This window comes from Dendrobates tinctorius, unplaced genomic scaffold (genome assembly GCF_039654945.1).
Source record: "Dendrobates tinctorius isolate UK_male_01 unplaced genomic scaffold, ASM3965494v1 ptg000007l, whole genome shotgun sequence".
In the NCBI taxonomy this organism is placed as follows: Eukaryota; Metazoa; Chordata; class Amphibia; order Anura; family Dendrobatidae; genus Dendrobates; species Dendrobates tinctorius.
The window spans coordinates 28854185-28876287 of record NW_027361675.1 but is presented as its reverse complement, the minus strand read 5'-3'; the positions used below and the strand labels follow the sequence as shown (position 1 = coordinate 28876287).

At 44.9% G+C, this 22103-nt stretch overlaps 1 protein-coding gene across 1 annotated transcript in view; it reads right to left on the bottom strand.

The window, feature by feature from the left end:
* Window positions 1-21701, bottom strand: part of YPEL2 (yippee like 2) — a 120270-nt gene extending 98569 nt beyond the window's left edge. The window contains exons 1-2 of the mRNA XM_073572965.1: window positions 21532-21701; window positions 474-791 (exon numbers count right to left, since the gene is read on the bottom strand). Coding sequence (XP_073429066.1) covers window positions 474-590 — 117 coding nt within the window. The 5' untranslated portion in view covers window positions 591-791; window positions 21532-21701. The remainder of the gene's footprint in view (window positions 1-473; window positions 792-21531) is intronic.
* Between the last annotated feature and the right edge of the window lie 402 nt (window positions 21702-22103).

Here is a 22103-nt window from a genome sequence, read left to right as displayed (position 1 = left end):
TAGACTTGGCGACGGCAGAGCGAAAGCGAGCTCTGATGTGCACCCCTACAAGAGGCAGACACTCAGATCTAGTAGACTGCGTCTGAGTATCTGCCTCCTATAGGCATTCCCTCCCAAACATAAGTGCACAGCAGATATCACGTTTGCTCAGCCGTCAACATTACAGTCTAATGGCCAGTCACAGCTTAAGTCTGTACCACATTTTTTTTGTTGGATTTAGTATGTATGCCCTGACGAAGAGAAAGAACGTAATGTGAAAAGCACCTTAAGACCACATTCAGTATTTTACGTCAATATTTGTAAGCCAAAATCAGTGGTGAAACAGTATAATCAAACACTTGCATCACTTCAGTATCTGTAAGCCAAAACCAGGAGTGCGTGAAAAATACAGAACGTGTGAACGTGGCCTTACAGGGACTTGACTCTGGGAGAGATCAGCAGAGGATTTTATCAAAGTAGAAAAGCCATTTTACCTTTGAAATAAGCTCATCGTGATTTGCCAAGTGAGCTCTGCAATGAATGCAGCTGTACGTTCTGTGGCAGGATGGCAGGTAGGCCTGAAACGTTTTGGACCTGGTCATTTTCACCATTGGAGCCACTGAGCGCTGAGTAAACTCTGGAGTGGCCCACGAGGCGCTCCCGCAGGAAGGGTCGCACGGGAAACACCGGAAGACACAGGTAAAGGCCGTGGTTTGGCAGGATATGGGTGTGGGGGCAGGCTCCACACGCTGAAGGAAACACTAATTGTTTGTTACAGGCTGTCCAGAAACCGGTATCAATATGTCAACCACCTGGAAAAAAGAAAAACAAAATATCAGAGGTATCTGTCATTGGGACTGAATGTACACGTTATATTATAATGATAGAATTTTCACAAATACTGAAGTCAAACTGGATTTAGCAATATAGAAGAACACCAAAATCCAACAGATAGGCCAGTTGTTCCCGATATCATGGTAGTCAATTCAGAACTGATAAAACAGACTAAAATTAATGACCCCCTGCTTCAAATAAAGAATTTCAACCAACATTAAATATATATTCTATAAACCCAGCTATAGTCCATGTATATTCAAGCTGACAGAGCTAAAAACCAAAGTCACCCATGAATACCCATGTAACTACTATGCACCGTTCCCACTAAGCTTACATTTCACTTACTACATGCTCTATTTACCAGCAAGCGCCTGCTGGGATGATGGCAAAATTCTCATTTTCATGCTTTGCTCGAAGCCATAGACCACATATCGGCCATTATCAATTCCATTGTGCAGTACAAGAGATCTGTAGTACTATCTAAATCCACACAGAACAAAGTGATGTTGTATGTAATTTATTCAATGCTCACTGGGACGTTTAATGAAATGGTCTGAAAACCCATCTATTGTCTTTAGGCTATTAATGTATATGCTTATTTATTCATCGTCCTTACGGAGTTGCTGATAGCAGCTGTTAGAGCACTCTCCTCTCATCTTTCCATGGCTAAATGTAATCCAACTGTGATCAGGAGTATGAAAGGCAGACACTGCGTGAAGGAACGCGTGTCGAAAACACACGTTACAACATACACAACCCCGCAACTCAGGACAGATTTTAAAAACAGTCATCCAACTTTCTTTCCCACAGGACTCTTCTGTTCTATTATATGAGGTGCATGTCTAGTCTAAAGACACATTCAATGAACTTTGTGTGCTGGCAAAAGCAGTCATAATTAACCCCCCACACTGCTAAACCCCGAGCTGCACGTTCCATCCAATGATTCCTGAGGATGTTAGAGCTTCCCTGGCTATGTCCTCTTCTGCACAAGTGCGGAAAGCATTCAGAGTGTGTGTTCAGGGCAGGTTTTAGGCAAAGTTTAAGATGGGGCCCCAAATGCTCACATATTGCACATCACACAGAAACATTTCGATTGTATTCACATGCGCCGAGTTCAGGACCCTAAGTGAGTGTGATCGACAATATTGAAGTCGTTCAATGCTTGTTTCCCGGCCTCTTTCCACCGTCTGAAAAAGAATGATGGGAACAGAACGGTCACTTAGGGTGTGTGCACACGCTGCGGATTCTGCTGTGGTTCCGCAGCAGTTTTTGATGCGGTGTACAGTACCATTATTCCCTATGGGAGAAAAAAAAAAAAAAAAAAACAAACAAAAAAAACCAACGCTGTGCAGACGGTGCGGATTTTTCCACGCGGTTTTGAAACCACAGAAAGAACTGACATGTCAATTCTTTCTGCGGATTCCGCTGCGGTTTGCCATCTCCTCCATTGTGGAGATGAAAAACCGCAGGGCAGAACCGCAGACCAATCTGCAGGTAAAACCGCAGGTCTTTTGACCTGCAGATTTACCTGATTCTACAAAATCCGTGCGCCAATCCGCAGCGTGTGCACATAACCTGATACTGCATGGTGATCCTTTAGGGCATCAGCAGCACATCTACAGTTTACACCCCCCATAGTCCTCCATATAATATAGTGTGCCCCATATACTATATGGAGGACTAATACACTCCTCATAGCCCTCCATATATTAAAATACACTGCTCAGTCCTCCATATAGTATAATACAATCCTCATAGTGCTCCATATAGTATAATACCCTGCCAGTCATCCATGTAGTACAATTCCCTTCCCATAGTACAATGCACCCCAGTTCTTCATATAGTATAATGTATTCCCCAAAGTCCTCAATATAGTATAATGCAGTCACCCCATACAATATAATGTAACCCCCATAGAATATAATGCAGCCCCCCATATTACACAACAGCCTCCCCCATAGAGTATAATGTACCCACCCATGGTATAAAGCAAAAACAACCCCCCCTCCCCCCAGAGAATGGCCCTACAGTTCCTCAATGTTACAAAGAAAAAAAAACCCTCTCCTCTTGCCTGCGCTGCTCCCGGCTCCTGCTCTGCCTGGTACACGGTGAGTGCACGATGATATGAAGTCATCGTGCACCCGCAGTGTCAGAGGCTGACGCTCTACTCCATCATTGCTTTGAACTGTACCAGTGTCTATGCCGGTATAGTTCAATGTGGCAACGGGGGGAGTCGGCGCTGGGGGCAGGTGAGCCCCCCTGCCTCATGGCGGGCCCCATAGCGGCTGCATGATGTGCAGTCAGCTGGGGGCCCCTGGGCAGCTGCCTGCCCCCAACGTCAGCCCTGCGTGTGTTTTGTCTGTATCTGCGGGTGCACCAGTTGCACTTGTGAAGTGGATGATAGGACTGGGGTACCATTGGCTGCCATCATCATGACTTCTATGGCTACTGTGGTCCCATTGTCCAGGGTTTACACCAATGAACCGTGGGCAGCAGAGGTAAACAGTGACATTTATGGCAGATGAAGACATTGAACATTAGGGAATTATAGAGGTTTGTCCAGAATGTGCCACGCCCTTTTAGGAGTTACTAGGTCTCATTCAGACATCTGAGTTCCAAGCCCATGTTACTTCTGATTTTTACAGACAGAACATAGGCAGCCATTATAATTTCTGCTGCCAGTCACACATGTGTTTTTTCATGGATCATGTCTACATGCAAAATGATGGAGACTAGTTTTTTTTTTTCTTCTTTCTGCCAGCTCATAAGGAAAGTGCTGTGTGCTGTCCTTTAACACTGCAAACGACAGAAGTCACTGAAGTCTGAATGACATCTAAAAGGAAAGGTTTCATATTTTTGAAGGGAATCTGTGATTAGGTTTTTGCTACCTCATTTGAGAACAAAATGATGTAGGAGCAGGGACAGATTCCAGAGATTTATCAGCTGCTTGCTCAATGGCAGATCTACTGCAGCAGAAGAAAAATAACAGTTCCCTGAATGCTGAGCTCTGAGTTCCACTAATTGACAGCTTTCAGTGTTTACTGTGCATAGGCAGAAAGGTGGCAATCAGTGGTGTCAGCGGGGTTATGCAAAGCTCTTGAATATGAAGGACTACTAGGCAGCAGGTTTACCAGTTCTCTAGTGATAAAATTGCTGTTTTAATCAGGAGATTATAAAAACGACAGCAAGCATCCCAGAAAGTAATAAGTCACTGGAATCAGGGTCTGTCTCTATATTTGTTGGCAAAACCCTGTTGACAGAGTCCATGCCAAGAAATACTCCATGCAAAACTGAAATATTGCAGGAGGCAGCAAACAGCACATGAATTCTGATTTTTTTTTAATCCCTTCATGTCATACAAGTCAGTCCCTGCTATAGGTATAAGCACAGGGTAATAATTTTTTTCCAGAAATATTTCTTTAAGTTCACAACTAGATATTGCTTAAATTAAGAAACATCAATGCAATTAAGTTACCGCCTTATGTTCTAGAGAAATAATTCCAGTTCATGCGAGTCAATAAAATGTTCATGTGTCAATATTAATGACTTAAAATTATCCCTTAGAGTCATACCCCAAGTGAATAGGACTCATGTCTCTAAAATCATTAATGTACCTTTACATTATACATTGACAGCAATAAAGAACATTTGGGAGCTTAAATCCCTGGTAGAAAAAAACATGGATACTGTCTTGAATAAATCCTCAACCTTGTTTATAACAAAATCCTTTATCAATAGTCACAAAGACATATTGGTGTAAATTTCTCCACATATTACATAACATTTATAAAAACAGATGGGCAACAATACAACTGTGGGGCAACAATATAAGCATGTTATTTAACAGAGTATTGAACAGACATGGTATATGGAATAGATTAGTATCTTGTGATCATGAGACTCCCTAAACAAATGGATAGAGGAACAGCTAGTGAATGGGTCTAAAGACCCCGTCTCACAGAGATCGCTAGCGAGATCGCTGTTGCATCACCGATTTTGTGACGCAACAGCAATCATGCCTGCGATCTCGCTACGTGACACATAGCGGCGATCGGGCCCCTGCTGCGATGTCGCTGATCGTGCTCGAATGTCCTGGGCCATTTTTTGATCGCTGGTGTCCTGCTGGCTAGCATGCATCGCTGTGTTTGACAGGGACAACGACAAATGACCTCAATACTACAGGTCTGAGAGACAGTCCCAACGACCGTCGTATCGTTCTGTATCGTTGCTGCGTCGCTGTTGAGATGTGACTGTTTGACATCTCACCAGCGTCCTCGTAGCAACGCACCAGCGATCCTACTAGGTCGCATCGTTGTCGGAATCGCTGGTGCGTCGCCCAAGTGTGACGGTACCCTAAAGCCCCCCTTCACATATAGCGAGATTGCTAGCAATATCGCTAAAGCGTCACCGATTTTGTGACGCAACAGCGAGATCGCTAGCGATCTCGCTACATGTGACACGTACCTGTGACCCGGCTCCCCGCTGGCTATCGTTGATTGCGCGAGATCGTCCTGGTCAATTTCTCGTCGTCTGCTTCCTGCTGGCGCCGACAAGCGACTCCATGGACACGGGAGGAAGTAGTCACCAGAGCTGCTGTCTGACAGGTTAAGTAACGACCACCGCTGATATGCTGGTGAGATCTGCCTGATTGGCAGCTCACTAGCGACCATTTAGCGATGCACCAGCGATCCTGACCAGGTCGTATCGTTGTCAGGATCACTAAATGTAATGGGACCTTAAAGGGTCCCAGTTACAACAATCACAATACACAGTAAGGCTATGTGCACACGCTGCAGAATGGGGTGCGGATTTTGTAAAATCCGCAGGTCAAAAGACCTGCGGTTTTACCTGCGGATTGCTCTGCGGTTTTTCATCTCCAAAATGGAGGAGATGGCAAACTGCTGCAGATTCCGCAGAAAGAATTGACATGTCAATTCCTTTCTGTGGTTTCAAAACCGCACGGAAAAATCTGCACCGTCTACACTGCGTTTTTTTATTCCCATAGGGAATAAGGGTACTGTACACCGCAGCAAAAACTGCTGCGGACACGCAGCGGCCGGAACCGCAGCAGAATCCGCAGCGTGTGCACACACCTGCAATCTGAGGCAGCCTCAAGTATAGTATTAAATGACATGTTCTGTTTAGGCAACACAAAGATGCAACCAGAAAATACCGTGTGATGTGTATATATTCTCATCAGAGCATGGTAAACACATCAACTCCTTAACAATGGCTCTAACAAGGTGTTGTTGTAAGTCCTCCTACCCATTTATAAAGGTGCCTATATGTTGTGCCGGGGCCCAGACGCACGTTTCACATTTGCTTCCTTGGTTACCCAACTACAAAAAAAAAAAAAAAAAAAAAACAAAAACAAAAACCACAGTTTGAAAATGCACCAGCTAATCCGGCAGCTGCTACAGTGCAGGCATCTCGCTAGAGAAAAAAAATTAAATAAAGATTTCCTCCTCCAAGATGGCGTTGCCAGTGCCATTTTCAAGCTGTTTTTCTTTCTTGGTTATGAATAACATCAAGCAAATGAATTACATACACATTATAGATGCGATCACCACCGCTGGCACCTGCCTGCAGAAGGGGATTCCCCTCCCTCCCCCACAAAAAAAAAAAAATATATATATTATAAACACACATTTACTTCATTATGTAAAATAGAGGGCGTATCACTATATCACTGAAGGATCAGTGGCCATGTCAGAAACCATACTGCTGACTACCTAATCAGCACATGAAGACCCCCCCCACCTCACGGAGCACAAGCATATCATTAACTCGAAACTGAAAATAAAGATTACACAACAACCACAAGGATTTCATCAGCCCGATGCTGTCTGTAGGTACTGTGCAATCCTGATGACAGGTTCCCTTTAATATAACATATGTGTGACACAGATCTTTATAATGAGGAAGCTTGTCAATACTGACAGCTTCCCTTTAAGCCACATACAGAGAACAAAATATGGACTATGATATTAGTTTGCAATTTAGGGATCGGCTGCAATGTGTCTATTCAAGTATTTATAGCTCTGACCTTTAACTAGTAAACAAAGATTTCAAGTAGCAACTTACATTTGGCCTTGGACACCTTTGTTATGTTCTCTGCTGAGTGTTAGTAGTCCGAGAAGACACCAAGCATGAAAAATGGGCACCATGTCTGTGTTTGATGACATTGTCTGCTTATAGTCATCCAGGTTTTATTCTACTAATCGCAAAAACAGGTCAGACCAAATGCTACAATACCTTCTCTGGTGCATGTGATGATACATAATTATGTACGTAGGAGCTAAAAAACAAAAACTGCAGAATCCATTTTCATATATCATATTAGAGATGTAACAGTTAATATAAGAGGCCTCACCATATGGGAACTTTATCTACAAGACACAGCGCAGTCAACATTGACCGAGCCGCTATGTTCAGTGATTGGCTGCAGCGGTGAAGTAAGCTGCAGATATCATGGCACCACTGCAGCCGAAACATTCAGACAGGAGCAGCGGCATACAGAGGTCAGAAGATGAGGGAAGGGCTAGCAACTACCTTGTTTTGCTACGTAAATAAAAATTTGAAAATCACTTTTCTGTAAGAGCAAAGAAGGGTTGTGGTGTATTTATCCCAACGTCATCCATATTGCTAAACATCATTCTTTTTTGCAATAGATTATTAATTTTTGAAAGGCTTTGGGTTTTTTTTGGTTTGTACATTGTAGACTATAGAATGCGTTAACTTTGAAATGGTCAAGGAGCTTGGTTTTGACAGCAGGATCTAGTTTTTTTTTTCTTCCTTTCTCCTGGACTTTTCCAAACTGATTTATGATCACATAGTGGAGCCAAACTTTGGGAGGAGGTCATAAAAGAAGCCTAGAGGAGTTCAGGAGGAGTTTCAAACCCTACGTTTAGAGAGAGTTTGCCTAAAGTCACAGTTAACTCAGTGAGCAGTCTGCTATGTACTGTGATAGAGGCCATATTGGGCAGCATGGTGGGTTCAGTTGTTAGAACTGTTTTACATTGCTGGGGTCCTGGGTTTAAGTCCCACCAAAGACAACATCTGCAAAGTGATTGTATGTTCTCCCAGTGTTTGAGTGGGTTTCCTCCTCAGAATGTGAGTCCCAAAAGGGGACAGTGATAATGACGTCGGTTAAGCATGTGGTGTTAATAGCTCTGTATAAGGGAGTAAAATAAATGGAAACCAAATCAAAATTATTAAAGCCCCTTCTAGTGGTTTTTTTTTTTTCAGCACTGGAGTGGCACTTTAAGTGTAAGCCCCAGTCCCTGGTCATATACTCACCCTCCAGCATCTTCACCGTTTTTCTGTGCTGCTCTGGTCCCCCTGCGCCATCTTGTGAGCGCAGCTTCTGACTGGTCACAGTACAAGTCTATTGGAGTCAGAACAAGAGTCTCAGACTTGTATTGAAAAGACCTCAGAGCTGCGAGCAGGTCACTTTTCGCTGGAGGTCGACCGGAACGATGATGGAAACGGATGAAGGAGGCTGCAAGTGCGTATCAGATAGGGGTCTTAGATTTAAAGCACCACTACAGGAGTGCAAAGAAAAAAAAAAAAAAAAAAAAAAAAAAAAAAAGTGGAGTGGTGCTTTAATAAAAGCAAGATGTAAAGACCCTTTAGCTGAACATACTAGAATTTTAGAAGGAAAAAAAAATAAAATTTTTACATCCTTTAATGCTAAGAGGAAAGAGCACTTGTGGGAGCAGCATGAATGTCTGCATGTTACATATGCAGAACAAGAATGAACGGTTAAATAATTTCTCTGTGCTAACAAAAGTGATTTAAAGGGGTTGTCCGGGCTTTTCACATAATCTCAGTGCATATCTGGACTGCAGAATGCTGACAATAAGTAATTTACCTTCTGTGGCCAGTTTGTAGCGTTTGCTAGATATCAGCTCTTGCTTGTAAGAGAAATGTCCAGGGGGGGGGGTGTGTTCTGGCATTGAAATGAGAACTGGTAGTTTCCTCCTCACTAGTTTCACTTTCCATAGATCACTGTTCAGCGTGTGTCTGGGGGAGGAGCAGCTGGGTGGTCCTGCACTCTGCACTGAGGCTGCTAGAAGGGGAGGATTTGTTACCGTGTGAGGAGGGATAGGCTTCTTCATGTGGATGGGGAGGGCCTGTAACTATGGAGAGTGGGGTTGTTGCTATAGAGGGCATGCTTTTAGTAGATTAGGAGGAAACGACCAGTTCTCATTTCAATGCCAGAACACACACCCCCGGACGTTTTTCTTACAAGCAAGAGCTGATATCTAGCAAACCCTGCAAACTGGCTACAGAAGGTAAATTACTTATTGACAGCATTTTGCAGCCCAGATATGCACTGAGATTATGTGAAAAGCCCAGACAACCCCTTAAACACTTGCTGTCAGATGCCTCCATTAAGGACATATGATTCCCAGGTGTCCCAGTAATGATACACCCTGTGGTCACCTTTAGGCTATGTGCACACGGTGCAGACCCTCCCGCGGATTTTTCCAAATCCGCAGGACAAATTACCTGCGGATTTCTTTTTTTGTGCGGTTTTACTGCCGTTTTTGTGCGGTTTTCCACTTGCGGATTTGTGGAATGGAGCAGGTGGAAAACTGCACAAGACAAGTGACAAGCTGCTTTTTTTCCGCACAAAAACCGCGTGGAAAAATTGCAGCATGTGCACAACGGTTTTTTTTTTTTTTTTACATAGGGTATAATGGTACTGTACATCACCTGCAGTTCTGCTGCAGATCCGCAGTAGAAACCGCACCATGTGCACAGACCCTAAGGGGAATCTGTCACCAGGTTCTTCCTACCATCTCCATCTGAGAGCAGGATGATATAGTGGAAGAGACCCAGATTCGAGCAATGTGTCACTTACTGGGTTGCTTGCTGTTATCTTGATAAAAACAATGTTTCATCTGCTGCATATCTACCAGTTCTCTGAATGCTGAGCTCTGTACCTCTGTCTCTACTCTTAGGCTAGTTTCACACTAGCGCTTTGAGGTGCAGTGTACGCTCGCCGTGAAGCTCCACCCCTTCCGCGCCTTCTCCGGTCAGCTCCACCTATGGGCAAATGACTCTGCATGCGGCCTGCGTACCCTATCTTTAGCATTGGGTACGCAGGCCATGTGCAGGTATGCTTTCGCTGGCGCATGCGTCCTTTTGACGGTGCGCCGGCCACACCAAAATGCAACACACGATGTGTTTGGCACAGGTCGGCGCACCGTCAAAAGGACGCATGCACCAGCAAAAGCATACCTGCGCACGGCCTGTGTACCCAATGCTAAAGATAGGGTACGCAGGCCGTATGCAGCGTCATGCACCCATAGGCGTAGATGAACGGAGGAGGCGGAGCTTCACAGCAAGTGTATGCTGCGCCTCAAAACGTTAGTGTGAAACTAGCCTTAGATCAGATGGCAAAAACATGGTGACATATTCCCTTTAATTTAGAAATGCCCGTCTAACAAAAGAGGAAGTGTTTAGCAGGCAACTCCTTCAGCTTATGTGTAAAAAATAACTTTCAGTGTATGGAAATAAACTTTGTGAGGCCAAGATAAAATAAGAGTCTGCTGCATACAATTACATGTCCATTCCATTATACAGAATCAAAAAACAAAACAAAAACCATCGCTACACAAAGATCCATGAATCTCCAGGTGACCTCTTTCCTACACGAGTCGCATGCAGTAGACACTTATTTCTCGGAATATAATGGTACAAGCTGCTGACCACCTTTTGAGATGTGTTTGGGGGAGGAGTACATTACAACATAGAGTGAGAAACCGCTTGTAACCTCATTCTCCTCCAGTAATGTATTCCTACCTGGGCTCAAGTGATAAATATTTACATTACTTTACTGGGTTTACTTTTAAAAGATACAGGTCTGATGTTTCACTAAATCCAGAAAAGGAACCATTAGTCTTAATGGGGCTTTACACATAGCGAGATCGCTAGCGATAGCGCTAAAGCATCACCGATTTTGTGACGCAACAGCGATATCGTTAGCGATCTCGCTACATGTGACACGTACCTCCGACCGGCCCCCCTGCTGGATATTGCTGATCGCGCTGGAACGTCCAGGGCCATTCTCTGCTAGTTCGTGTCCCGCTGGCGCAGACTAGCGACGCATGGACGTATGCGGAAGACGTCATTATCGCTGCCGTGAGACAGGAAGGAGCGACCGCCGAGCATCGCTGGATCATTGCTACGTCGCTGGTGAGATCTGCTTGTTTGGCAGCTCACTAGCAACCATTTAGCGATGTACCAGCGATCCTGACCAAGTCGTATCGTTGTCGGGATCGCTAAATGTAACGGGACCCTTAGGTTATGTTCTCCCAATTAACTTTGAGTTTTTTTATGCTGCAGATTTTCTACACCTATTAAGTAAATAACGTAATTTGCATTTTCCCATCACATTTTTGCCTCTTGTTGTTGTGTCATGTTTTAACCCCTTCATGACCCTGCCTATTTTGACCTTAATGACCTGGCCATTTTTGGCAATATTGACCAGTGTCCCTTTATGAGGTAATAACTCAGGAACGCTTCAACGGATCCTAACGATTCTGAGATTGTTTTTTCGTGACATATTTGGCTTTATGTTAGTGGTAAACTTAGGTCAATAATGTTTGCATTTATTTGTGAAAAACACAGAAATTTGGCGAAAATTTTGAAAATTTCGCAATTTTCACATTTTGAATCCGTTAAACCAGAGAGTTATGCGACACAAAATAGTTAATAAACAACATTTCCCACATGTCTACTTTACATCAGCACAATTTTGGAAACAAAAATTTTTTTTGTTGGGAAGTTATAAGGGTTAAAAGTTGACCAGCGATTTCTCGTTTTTACAACAAAATTTACAAAACCATTTTTTTTTTTTTTAGGGATCACCTCACATTTGAAGTCACTTTGAGGGGTCTATATGGCAGAAAATACCCAAAAGTGACACCATTCTAAAAACTGCACCCCTCAAGCTACTCAAAACTACATTCAAGAAGATTATTAACCCTTCAGGTGCTTCACAGCAACTAAAGCAATGTGGAAGGAAAAAATGAACATTTTAATTTTTCCAATAAAAATTTTCTTTTAGCATCAATTTTTTCATTTTTCACATGGGCAACAGGATAAAATGGATCCTAACATTTGTTGGGCAATTTCTCCTGAGTACACCAATACCTCATATGTGGTCATAAACCACTGTTTGGGCGCACGGCAGGGCTCAGAAGGGAAGGAGCGCCATTTGACTTTTTGAATGGAAAATATGCTGGAATATTTAGCGGTTGCCATGTCGCGTTTGGAGAGTCCCTGTGCGCCTAAACATTGGAGCTCCCCCACAAGTGACCCCATTTTGGAAACTAGACCCTCCAAGGAACTTATTTAGATGCATAGTGAGCACTTTGAACTGCCAGGTGTTTCACAAATTGATCCGTAAAAAAAAAAAAAAGAAAAAAGACTTTTATTTCACAAAAATTTTATTTTAGCCTCAGTTTTTTCATTTTCACATGGGCAATGGGATAAAATGGATCCTGAAATTTGTTGGGCAATTTCTCCTGAGTGCACAGATACCTCATATGTGGTCATAAACCACTGTTTGGGCACACGGCAGGGTCCCGAAGGGAAGGAGCACCATTTGACTTTTTGAATGGAAAATTAGCTCCAATCGTTAGTGGACACCATGTCGTGTTTGGAGAGCCCCTGTGTGCCTAAACATTGGAGCTCCCCCACAAGTGACCCCATTTTGGAAACTAGACCACCCAAGGAACTTATCTAGATGTGTGGTGAGGACTTTGAACCCCCAAGTGCTTCACAGAAGTTTATGACACAGAGCAGTGAAAATAAAAAAAATAATTTTTTCTCCTCAAAAATGATTTTTTAGCCCGCTATTTTTTATTTTCACAAGGCTAATAGGAGAAAATGGACCACAAAAGTTGTTGTGTAATTTGACCCGAGTACATCGATACCCCATATGTCAGGGGAAACCACTGTTTGGGCGCATGGGAGAGCTCAGAAGGGAAGGAGCGCAATTTTGGAATGCAGACTGATGGGATGTTCTGCGGGCATCATGTTGCGTTTGCAGAGCCCCTGATGTGCCTAAACAGTAGAAACCCCCCACAAGTGACCCCCATTTTGGAAACTAGACCCCCCAAGGAGCTTATCTAGATGTGTAGTGAGCACTTTGAACCCCCAAGTGCTTCACAGAAGTTTATAAACGCAGAGCCATGAAAATAAAAAATATTTTTTTTTCCCTCAAAAATTATTTCTTAGCCCGCTATTTTTTATTTTCACAAGGGTAACAGGATAAATTGGACCCCTAAAGTTGCTGTTCAGTTTGTCCTGAGTACGCTGGCACCCCATATGTGGGGGGGAACCACTGTTTGGGCGCACGGCAGGGCTCAGAAGGGAAGGAGCGCCATTTGACTTTTTGAATGGAAAATTAGCTCCAATCGTTAGCGGACACCATGTCGTGTTTGGAGAGGCCCTGTCTGCCTACACTTTGTAGCTCCCCCACATATCACCCAATTTTGGAAACTAGACCACCCAAGGAACTAATATAGATGTGTGGTGAGCACTTTGAACCCCCAAGTGCTTCACAGAAGTTTATAACGCAGAACCGTGAAAATAAAAAAAAAAATTTTTTCCTCAAAAAATGATTTTTTAGCCCGCAATTTTTTTATTTTCACAAGGTTAACAGGATAAATTCGACCCCAAAAGTTGTTGTCCAGTTTGTCCCGAGTACGCTGGTACCCCATATGTGGGGGGGGACCACTGTTTGGGCACACATCGGGGCTCGGAAGGGAAGTAGTGACGTTTTGAAATACCGACTTGATGGAATGGTCTGCGGGCGTCATGTTAAGTTTGCAGAGCCCCTGATGTACCTAAACAGTGGAAACCCCCCACAAGTGACCCCATTTTGGAAACTAGACCCTCCAAGGAACTTATCTAGATGTTTCATGAGCACTTTGAACCCCCAAGTGCTTCACCGAAGTTTATAACTCAGAGCCGTGAAAACAAAAAAAATCATTTTTTTTTTTTTTCACAAAAATCATTGTTTTAGCCCCCAATTTTTTATTTTCCCAAGGGTAACAGGAGAAATTAGACTCCCAAAGTTGTTGTGCAGTTTTTCCTGAGTACGCTGATACCCCATATGTGGGGGTAAACCACTGTTTGGGCACACGTCGGGGCTCGGAATGGAGAGAGTGCTGTTTGACATTTTGAACGCAAAATTGGCTGGAATAAATCGTGGCGCCATGTCGCGTTCGGAGACCCCGTGATGTGCCTAAACAGTGGAAACCCCTCAATTCTAACTCCAACTCTAACCCCAACACACCCCTAACCCAGCCCTCACCCCAATCCCAGCCCTCACCCCATCTGTAACCCCAATTCCAACCCTAACCCTAGTTCGAACCCTAAATGGAAAAAAAAATATTTTTTTTATTTTATTATTTGCGCCTGGCTATGGGGGTGATAAAAGGGGGGTGTATTTACTTTTTTTTTCATTTTGATCACTGTGAGAGTGTATCACAGTGATCAAAATGAAAAATGAACGGGCAACCGGCAAATTCATGGGCGCCGCCATCTTGGACAATGGCAGGCGCACTGCGCATGCGCCCGCCATTCTGCAAGATGGCGGCGCCCATGATCCGGACGCCGGGAGCCACGGCGGGACACCGGGAGCATGATCGGAGGTCCCGGGGGGATCGGAAGGTGGGAGGGAGCGATAGGAAGGGGAGGGGGAGCAGATGATGATGGCGGCGACCGATCGCCGCCGTCCATCGGTGGCGGGGGCCGATAGGCCCCGCCAGTCGGTGTGTGTGTGTGTGTGTGTGTGGGGGGGGGGGGGGGGGGGGTCGGGTGTCGGTGTCCAGCCATGTCCGATGCTATTGCAGCATCGGCCATGGCTGGATTGTAATATTTCACCAAATTTCATTGGTGAAATATTACAAATCGCTCTGATTGGCTGTTTCACTTTTAACAGCCAATCAGAGCGATCGTAGGCACGTGGGGGCTAAGCCACGCCCCCAGGGATTAACTGTAGCGTGTCCTCTGTGTGCGGGTCGGGTGACCTTTCAGTGACCCCGGTCACCCGACCCACAGGGGGGCTATTTATAGCATGACGCCTACGTAGGCGTCATAGGTCGTTTGGGCACGGCTTTTCATGACGCCTACGTAGGCGTCATGGGTCGTGAAGGGGTTAAATACAACCGCTTTGTTTTTGATACACGCATGTAATCCACACACAACTATGATCGAGTTTCCGCTCCAGAAACACATGTATTTTTTAACCCCTTAGTGACGGAGCCAAATTTTTTTTTTAAATCTGACCAGTGTCAATTTTTCTGGTAATAACTCTGGAACGCTTCAACAAATCCCAGTGATTATGAGATTGTTTTTTCATGACACATTATACTCTATGATAATGGTAAATTTAGGTTGATATGTTGTGCTTATTTATAAAAAAAAAAAATTATATCAGAAATTTGAGAAAAATGTTAAAAAATTAGCAATTTTCAAACTTTGAATGATTATCCCTTTAATCCAGATAGTCATACCACAGCAAAGCATTAATAAACAACATTTCCCACATGTCTGCTTTACATCAGCACCATTTGTAAAATGTTATTCTATTAGCCTTTTAGGAGGTTTAAAATTGTAGCAGTAGTTTTTCATTTTTTCAAGGAAATGTACAAAAATGTATTTATTTTTTTAAGAGACCTATCCATGTTTGAAGTGACTTTCAGGGTCATATATTGGAGAACCCCAAAAGTGATACCATTTTAAAAACAGCACCTCCTGACATATTGAAAACTGCTGTCAGGTAGTTTATTAACCCTTCAGGTGATTTTCAGGAATTAATGCAAAAAATTTATTTTTACCACCTAAATGGCACTAACTTCTGAACAGGTTACAAGAGCCATTAGACTAAGGCCATTATTTGGTCGTGAATTGCCATGGCAAACATTAGGACCACACAGTCATGATCTCAGGGTGCCGATGGGGATAAAGAGGGAGAAGCCACACTGTTAACCATTTATATGATATAGCTACTATTGACAGCAGCATCTAAGGGGTTAAACAGATTTGGACGGTGAAAACACTGATTGTGGCTGATGCATCAAGTTGTCAGCTACAGTGTATGGCCAACAGCTGCTGGATAGTCCCCTGTATGGGGATGCTATTCTCTTATATCTCAGGTCAGTGAAAAGACATTGGCTGTCATTAAGGGGTTAAACGTCCTGATTTTCTGCATCTAGTGCAAGTCTATGGTGAAAATCTGCACATAAAACTTAGCGTACCTGCAAGAGAAATCGACATCTGGATTGGCAACAATGCACTGCAGGTCAGTTTACATATTTCTATAAATACCATCCACTTTGCTGGAAATGTAAGAAGCGGCATTTTTCAAGCAGCTTAAAAGCACAGCATCAGAAATTCATTGTGTGCACAGCCCCTTACACCTCATAGGATTACATAGAACAACAATGACAGCTGGAGGCAACATCAAGCTGTAAGGTCTAAAGGGCCAGTCACACTAAGCAATATCGCTATAACTTGTGAGGTTATAGCGATATTGCTAGTGATATCGCTGTGTGTGATACTTACCTACAACCCGCTCCCCAGCTGGTTATCGCTGATCGCGCGAGAACGTCCTGGACTGTTTCTCATCGTCAGCTTCCTGTGGAGAGATGAGCGACGAGCGTGGAGCCGGGCGGGAGGACGCAGGATCGCCTGGTGTGACAGGTAAGTAGCGACCCCCGTCCCCAGCGATGTCGCTAGTGAGATCTGCCTGTGTGGCAGCTCACTAGCGACCACTTAGCGATGCACCAGCGATCCTGACCACGTCATATCACTGGTCGGGATCGCTGGTGCATCGCTAAGTGTGACAGTACCTTAACAGAAGTGTGTCTGGGTGTCTTCTTTATTTAAAGGGAATCTGTCACCCCTTTTTTGAGATATCATATAATGATATCAATCAATTTGGTGTCACATAAGGATTCTCTTAGTACTTTTGCTTCCCCCTGACCCCGCACCTTTCATGCATAAAGACCTTTTTTATATCGGTTCAGATGTATGTAAACTGCCGCTGTCCGGTCCGCTGGGCGGGGCTTATTCAACTGCACCCCCCCCCAGTCTTTCTCTACGCATTTCTTCTTGTGTGGAGCAAGACGGGGGGGGGGGCAGTTGAATAAGCACTGCCCAGCGGCAGTTTACATACATCTGACCCGATATAAAAAAGGTATTTATGCATGAAAGGTACGGGGTCAGGGGGAAACAAAAGTACTAAGAGAATCCTTATGTGACACCCAATTGAATTATATCATTATATGATATCTCAAATGAGGGGTGACAGATTCCCTTTAAAAGTTTGGGTCGGCGCCGTACTAGCCGCGGGCAGAGCTTGTTCAGACCGATCTAATGGTGGGCTTCAGAAAAATGGCCAGTTGCACTGAGCAATCCAAGCATGCGCAGCTGCCATTTTCCTGAAAAGCTCAATCGGCACAAGTGCTGTCCCCATGAAATCTTAAAGAAAAAAACAAAACTCAGACAGTGGAGGGAATATAACAAAGCTGAAGACCCTAACCCACAGTCCCACTCCGATGCACAAAGATATGAACACGAGGAAACCTCAAAGAAAATGTACAAAACTGATTTCTTCACCTGAGGCATTATTTTAATCAGTATAGCAGCACCAATATGGCCCTGTCTGTACTGATAGGTTCTCTTTAAATTGGTATACATGCACACTCAGCAAAACAGAGTGTATATGAATAGGAGGTGGATTAGGGGGAATGAGTGTTCTCATTCATTGTGTGGCTGCTGGTGTATTTACATGGGACGATATTAGGGAAGTGTTCCCACAACATTTGCAGTTTACCGTTTCATCTAAAAGAGGCCATGGAAAAAAAAACAAAAAAAACAAAAAAACACAACAACCTCTAAAAGGACAAGTAACAGTGTTGGTCTCGTACGTTAAGAGGTCTGCTAGCCCTATGCATAGGCTATAGATACTCATGAGTAGAGATGAGACAATTTGTTTGGATTCGGTTCTGAATATGATAGGCATCAAATATTGTTTTTGGTAATATTTGTCAAACACAGCTGCATATCATGAGGGTATGTGCACACGCTGCGGATTCGCAGCGGATTTGGCCCTGCGGGTCCGCAGCAGATTCTGCTGCGTTGTACAGTACCTTTATTTCCTATGGAAAAAACAAACAAACAAAAAAAAAAAAAACGCAGTGCACATGCTGCGGATTACAATCCGCAGCATGTGAATTCTTTGTGTGGTTTCCGCTGCGGTTTCACAGCTTATTATGAGGTGTCAAACCGCAGGGCAAAACCGCAGGCTAATCTGCAGATAAACCGCCAGACTTTTTCAACAAAATCCGCACAACCTAAAAACTACATGGGCACATAGCCCTAGAGTCAAAGGGAGTAGAAATTACCGAATATGTTCGGAACCAATCATTAAACATGCATTCGGCACAAAGTGTTCAAATATGTCAAAATCAGATTTGGGGACAAAAACCCCGAACAAGTTCGCTCATCTCTACTCATTTAGTCTATTGTGTTATTGTGACTGACTGGGGAAGATGGGGGGGGGGTGGAGAAATAGGATTGCAAACAGTCAAAGGCCTCATAGTTTGTAATATGACACAGGTAACGCAAGTATTCTGCAATGCTGATAAATGACAACCCATGATGCAGAATGAAATGTTGGTTTAATGTCAGTAGGTTACAGTCCACTCCGACTCCTTCTTAAGGACAACCGAAAGTGAAAACAGTGAATAACCTACATGGGAGCCAAAAAAAAGGCACCAAGGAGATATCAAACAGTCACATGTGATCGGGTGATGTATTAGTCTTATCTGCGGTCACATGTGACTGTATATACCTCTCTCCTCAGCACCTTTTTTTGAATTTTTCTCATGTAAACGCATTTATGTATTAACTACTTTCAGTTGTGATTGCCCAGAAGGAGTCGGGGTGACTGAAACGCAATGACATTAAACCAGCAATTCATTCTCCATCATGGGTTGTCACTTATCCAGCAGTGCAGGATACTTTTGTTGCCTGTGGCATATTACATTACAATGCCCTGGAAGCTGAAACAGCTTGAAGCTATGCATTTTTAGTGGTTGTGTCTTACATAACCCTATAGAAGGTGATTATTACAGGGGGATGATCGAATAGCTACTTCAATAACTTGGATACCTGGAGCGCTCACGATGACCAGCTGTTCGGCGCTGCAGCTACATGTTTCGCGGCTGTTTCACTGTCACAACACATGCATGGAGAGCCTAACAAATAGGCTATCCATGCAAGTGCTGTGACTAGGGATGAGCGAATAGCTTTGGAAAACTCCTTAGCCGAACAGCTGCATCAGGAATCCGGATACCTGGAGCGCTCCTGATAATCAGCCGTTTGGCTCCGCAGCTGCATGTAGCATGGCTGTTTCACTGTCACAACACATGAATGGATAGTCCAACAAACAGCTGAATATTGGGAGCGCTCCAGGTATCCTGGTTCCCGAAGCAGCTATTTAAGCACTATAACTATTCGGATAAGGACTTCTCTGCAGCTATTCGCTCATCCCTACTTGTGACTTTCACACAGCAATGACACATGCAGCTGCAGCACCGAACAGCTGATTATTGGGAGCGTTCCAGGTATCTGGGTTTCCGATGAAGCTATTCAGTAAGCGCTACAGCTATTCGGCTAAGCACTCAGTCGAAGCCATTTGATCACCCCTAGTAATTACCCAATGATGCTCTTTTACTACTTTAAGACCCTATTGCCCTTTTTTATCTTTCATATAGTTTGTCTTATACAACTCAATGGTCCCGAGGTTCCTTATTGCATATGTGCTTGTATTTTGTCTAGATTTGTGCTTTTGTAAGGGTGGTTTCACATTAGCGTCTCAGGGCGCAGCGACGGCCGCCGCTAAGTCACGCCCCCTCCGGTAGCTCCGCCTACGGGCACATGACGCTGCATGCGTCCCCTATCTTTATCACTGGGGATGCAGGCCGTGCGCAGTATGCGTTTGGCGGCGCATGCGTCCTTTTGATGGTGCTCCGACTAGCACCAAACGCAACCTGTTGCAATTTGGTTGCGCTCGGCGCACCATCAAAAAGGACGCATGCGCCGCCAAACGCATACTGCACACAGACTGCATCCCCAGTGACAAAGATAGGGGACGCAGGACGCACGCAGCGTCATGCGCCTGTAGGCGGAGCTACCGGAGGAGGCGTGGCAGGGCTTAGCGGCGGCCGTGCGCAGGCTGTCGCTGCGCCCTGAAACGCTAATGTTAAACCACCCTAACCCTATTCATTCGGTCACCTTTTAAAATTCACTATGGTAGTCATAGTTTAAGACTTAGAGGTTTTCCACCGATTCATTGTTTGCGTAAAGTCGTGAATGGATTCCAGTTCCACCTACCCTTTCCTGAAGTAACTGTACATACGGTACTTCTTAGATTTGTCTGGGGGGGGGGGGGTTTAATTTCAGATAGAAGCCCTAGAAAGCAACAAACTGCAAAACAAAGTTAACAGCCCCTAAGGATACATGCACATGACATCTTTTTCAGCAGATAAGCTACGTATCCAGCCAGAAAAAGAGCTAGCAAAACGTCAAAAAGATTGATCAATCGTACTGCAATGTAGAAACCACTCGCTGTGCACATGGTCTGTCTTTTATCTGCTTCATGTTTGTAAAGGAAAGAAACATTTAAAGGAAACGATCTGAACATTAAGGCAACTTACACTTGGCAAACAAGCAAAATTCACACAGAGACATTAGGAAAACCACTGCCACATGTTCTCCTGAAGAACCTTCTGCTTGAATAGCCTGGTGGGTATGCCGCTGCATCTAAGATGTGTGCTTCCTTAGATTGGAAGCCTCAAATAGTAGAAGACAAAAAACAAAACTGCCCCCTCGGCCCACCGCAAGCGATTCACACAATCATGGAAACATCTGCTGGGCCAGGGCTAAAACCTAGTGGACACCTCTGGCCTAGTCTGTCCATCCCATGTCAGCACATGCCCTATCACCAACCACACACACACAAGTCACTATGGATTGGGGCAATCACTTCCATCTAGCCCAAATAAGGGAAGACAACACTACAATAAATACTCCCACAAGGACCAGGCCATGGGTACAACTTACAGGCCCTTCCTAACCAATGGGAAAGCCCACTGTATCACACAGAGTTAATAGACCCACATTCCAAAACACAGGTATCACCTATTAAAACTAGTGCAAGTGGAAAAGTGGCAGTGTTGTCATAGCAACCAAGCAATTGGAAGCAGTTCTAGCCACAGTCCCTAGTGCAGGCTGTGCCCTGCTGGAGGCGCTCTCCTCCATGCCTGTGTTGGTAAATACGAGGGCACATGGACAGGCGACACCACAGGCGTCTCCCTGTCAGCAGGCCCCGCTCCTGTGTCCTGACAGGAATGCAGTGTACCAGCGCAGCGGCCGTCTGTCAGCAGCAGCCACCAGGCCGAGGCACAGCCGGCAGCCGACAGGTGAGCGCGCGTTATGTCGCGATAGCCAGCTGCCGTCGCCCCCGTGCACCGCTGCCGTTCTCTGCAGAGGCGGGCTCACTCCGTGCTGGGACTCTTGCGCATGTTTTGCGGTCACTCTCCACCACGACCTGCGTGCAGCCTGTCACCGCTCCTGTGACTGCACATCCACACAGACACGCACACAAGGCCAGCCACTTACTGAGCCCAGCGACACGTTATCTAGTGTCCCGAGTGGAAATGGTCACGCAGCTGTACCCACTTTCCAGCCACCTCTGCATTTGAGCGCTATGCAGCTCTCCACAAGCACAACTGAGGCAGCTCGCGCATAAGTGACACCTGCAGCCACCTATACGTAGCTGCAAGCAGCTAGCAACACTGCGCCGATTGGCTGCTGCTCGGCGCCGCCCCCACTCGTGAGAGCTAATCATACGTCAGAGGTGGGAAAGGGGCGGGGCAAGGGCGTGGCTTGGGGGTTAACTGTATACAAACAACAGGGAACTTCCTTACGGTCGCCAGGCAGCAGCTGATAGTCGGCGCTAGTCTCCGCCTATGGGGCCTTTTCTCTATCGCTTTACATTCTTTCCCTCTTTCTCCTGGGTTCATGCTCCCACTGTCCTGCCCCTATGTTTGGTCAATACAAGTGCGTTGTCTCCCTCTTCAGTGTTTGCTGCAGGAAGGGTTAACTTCCTCAGGAGAAGGCACTAGGCGCCGTGACTGACAGGAGCACAGCACTTCCGGTCCTCTGTCAGATGCGGTGAAGCACTGCACAAG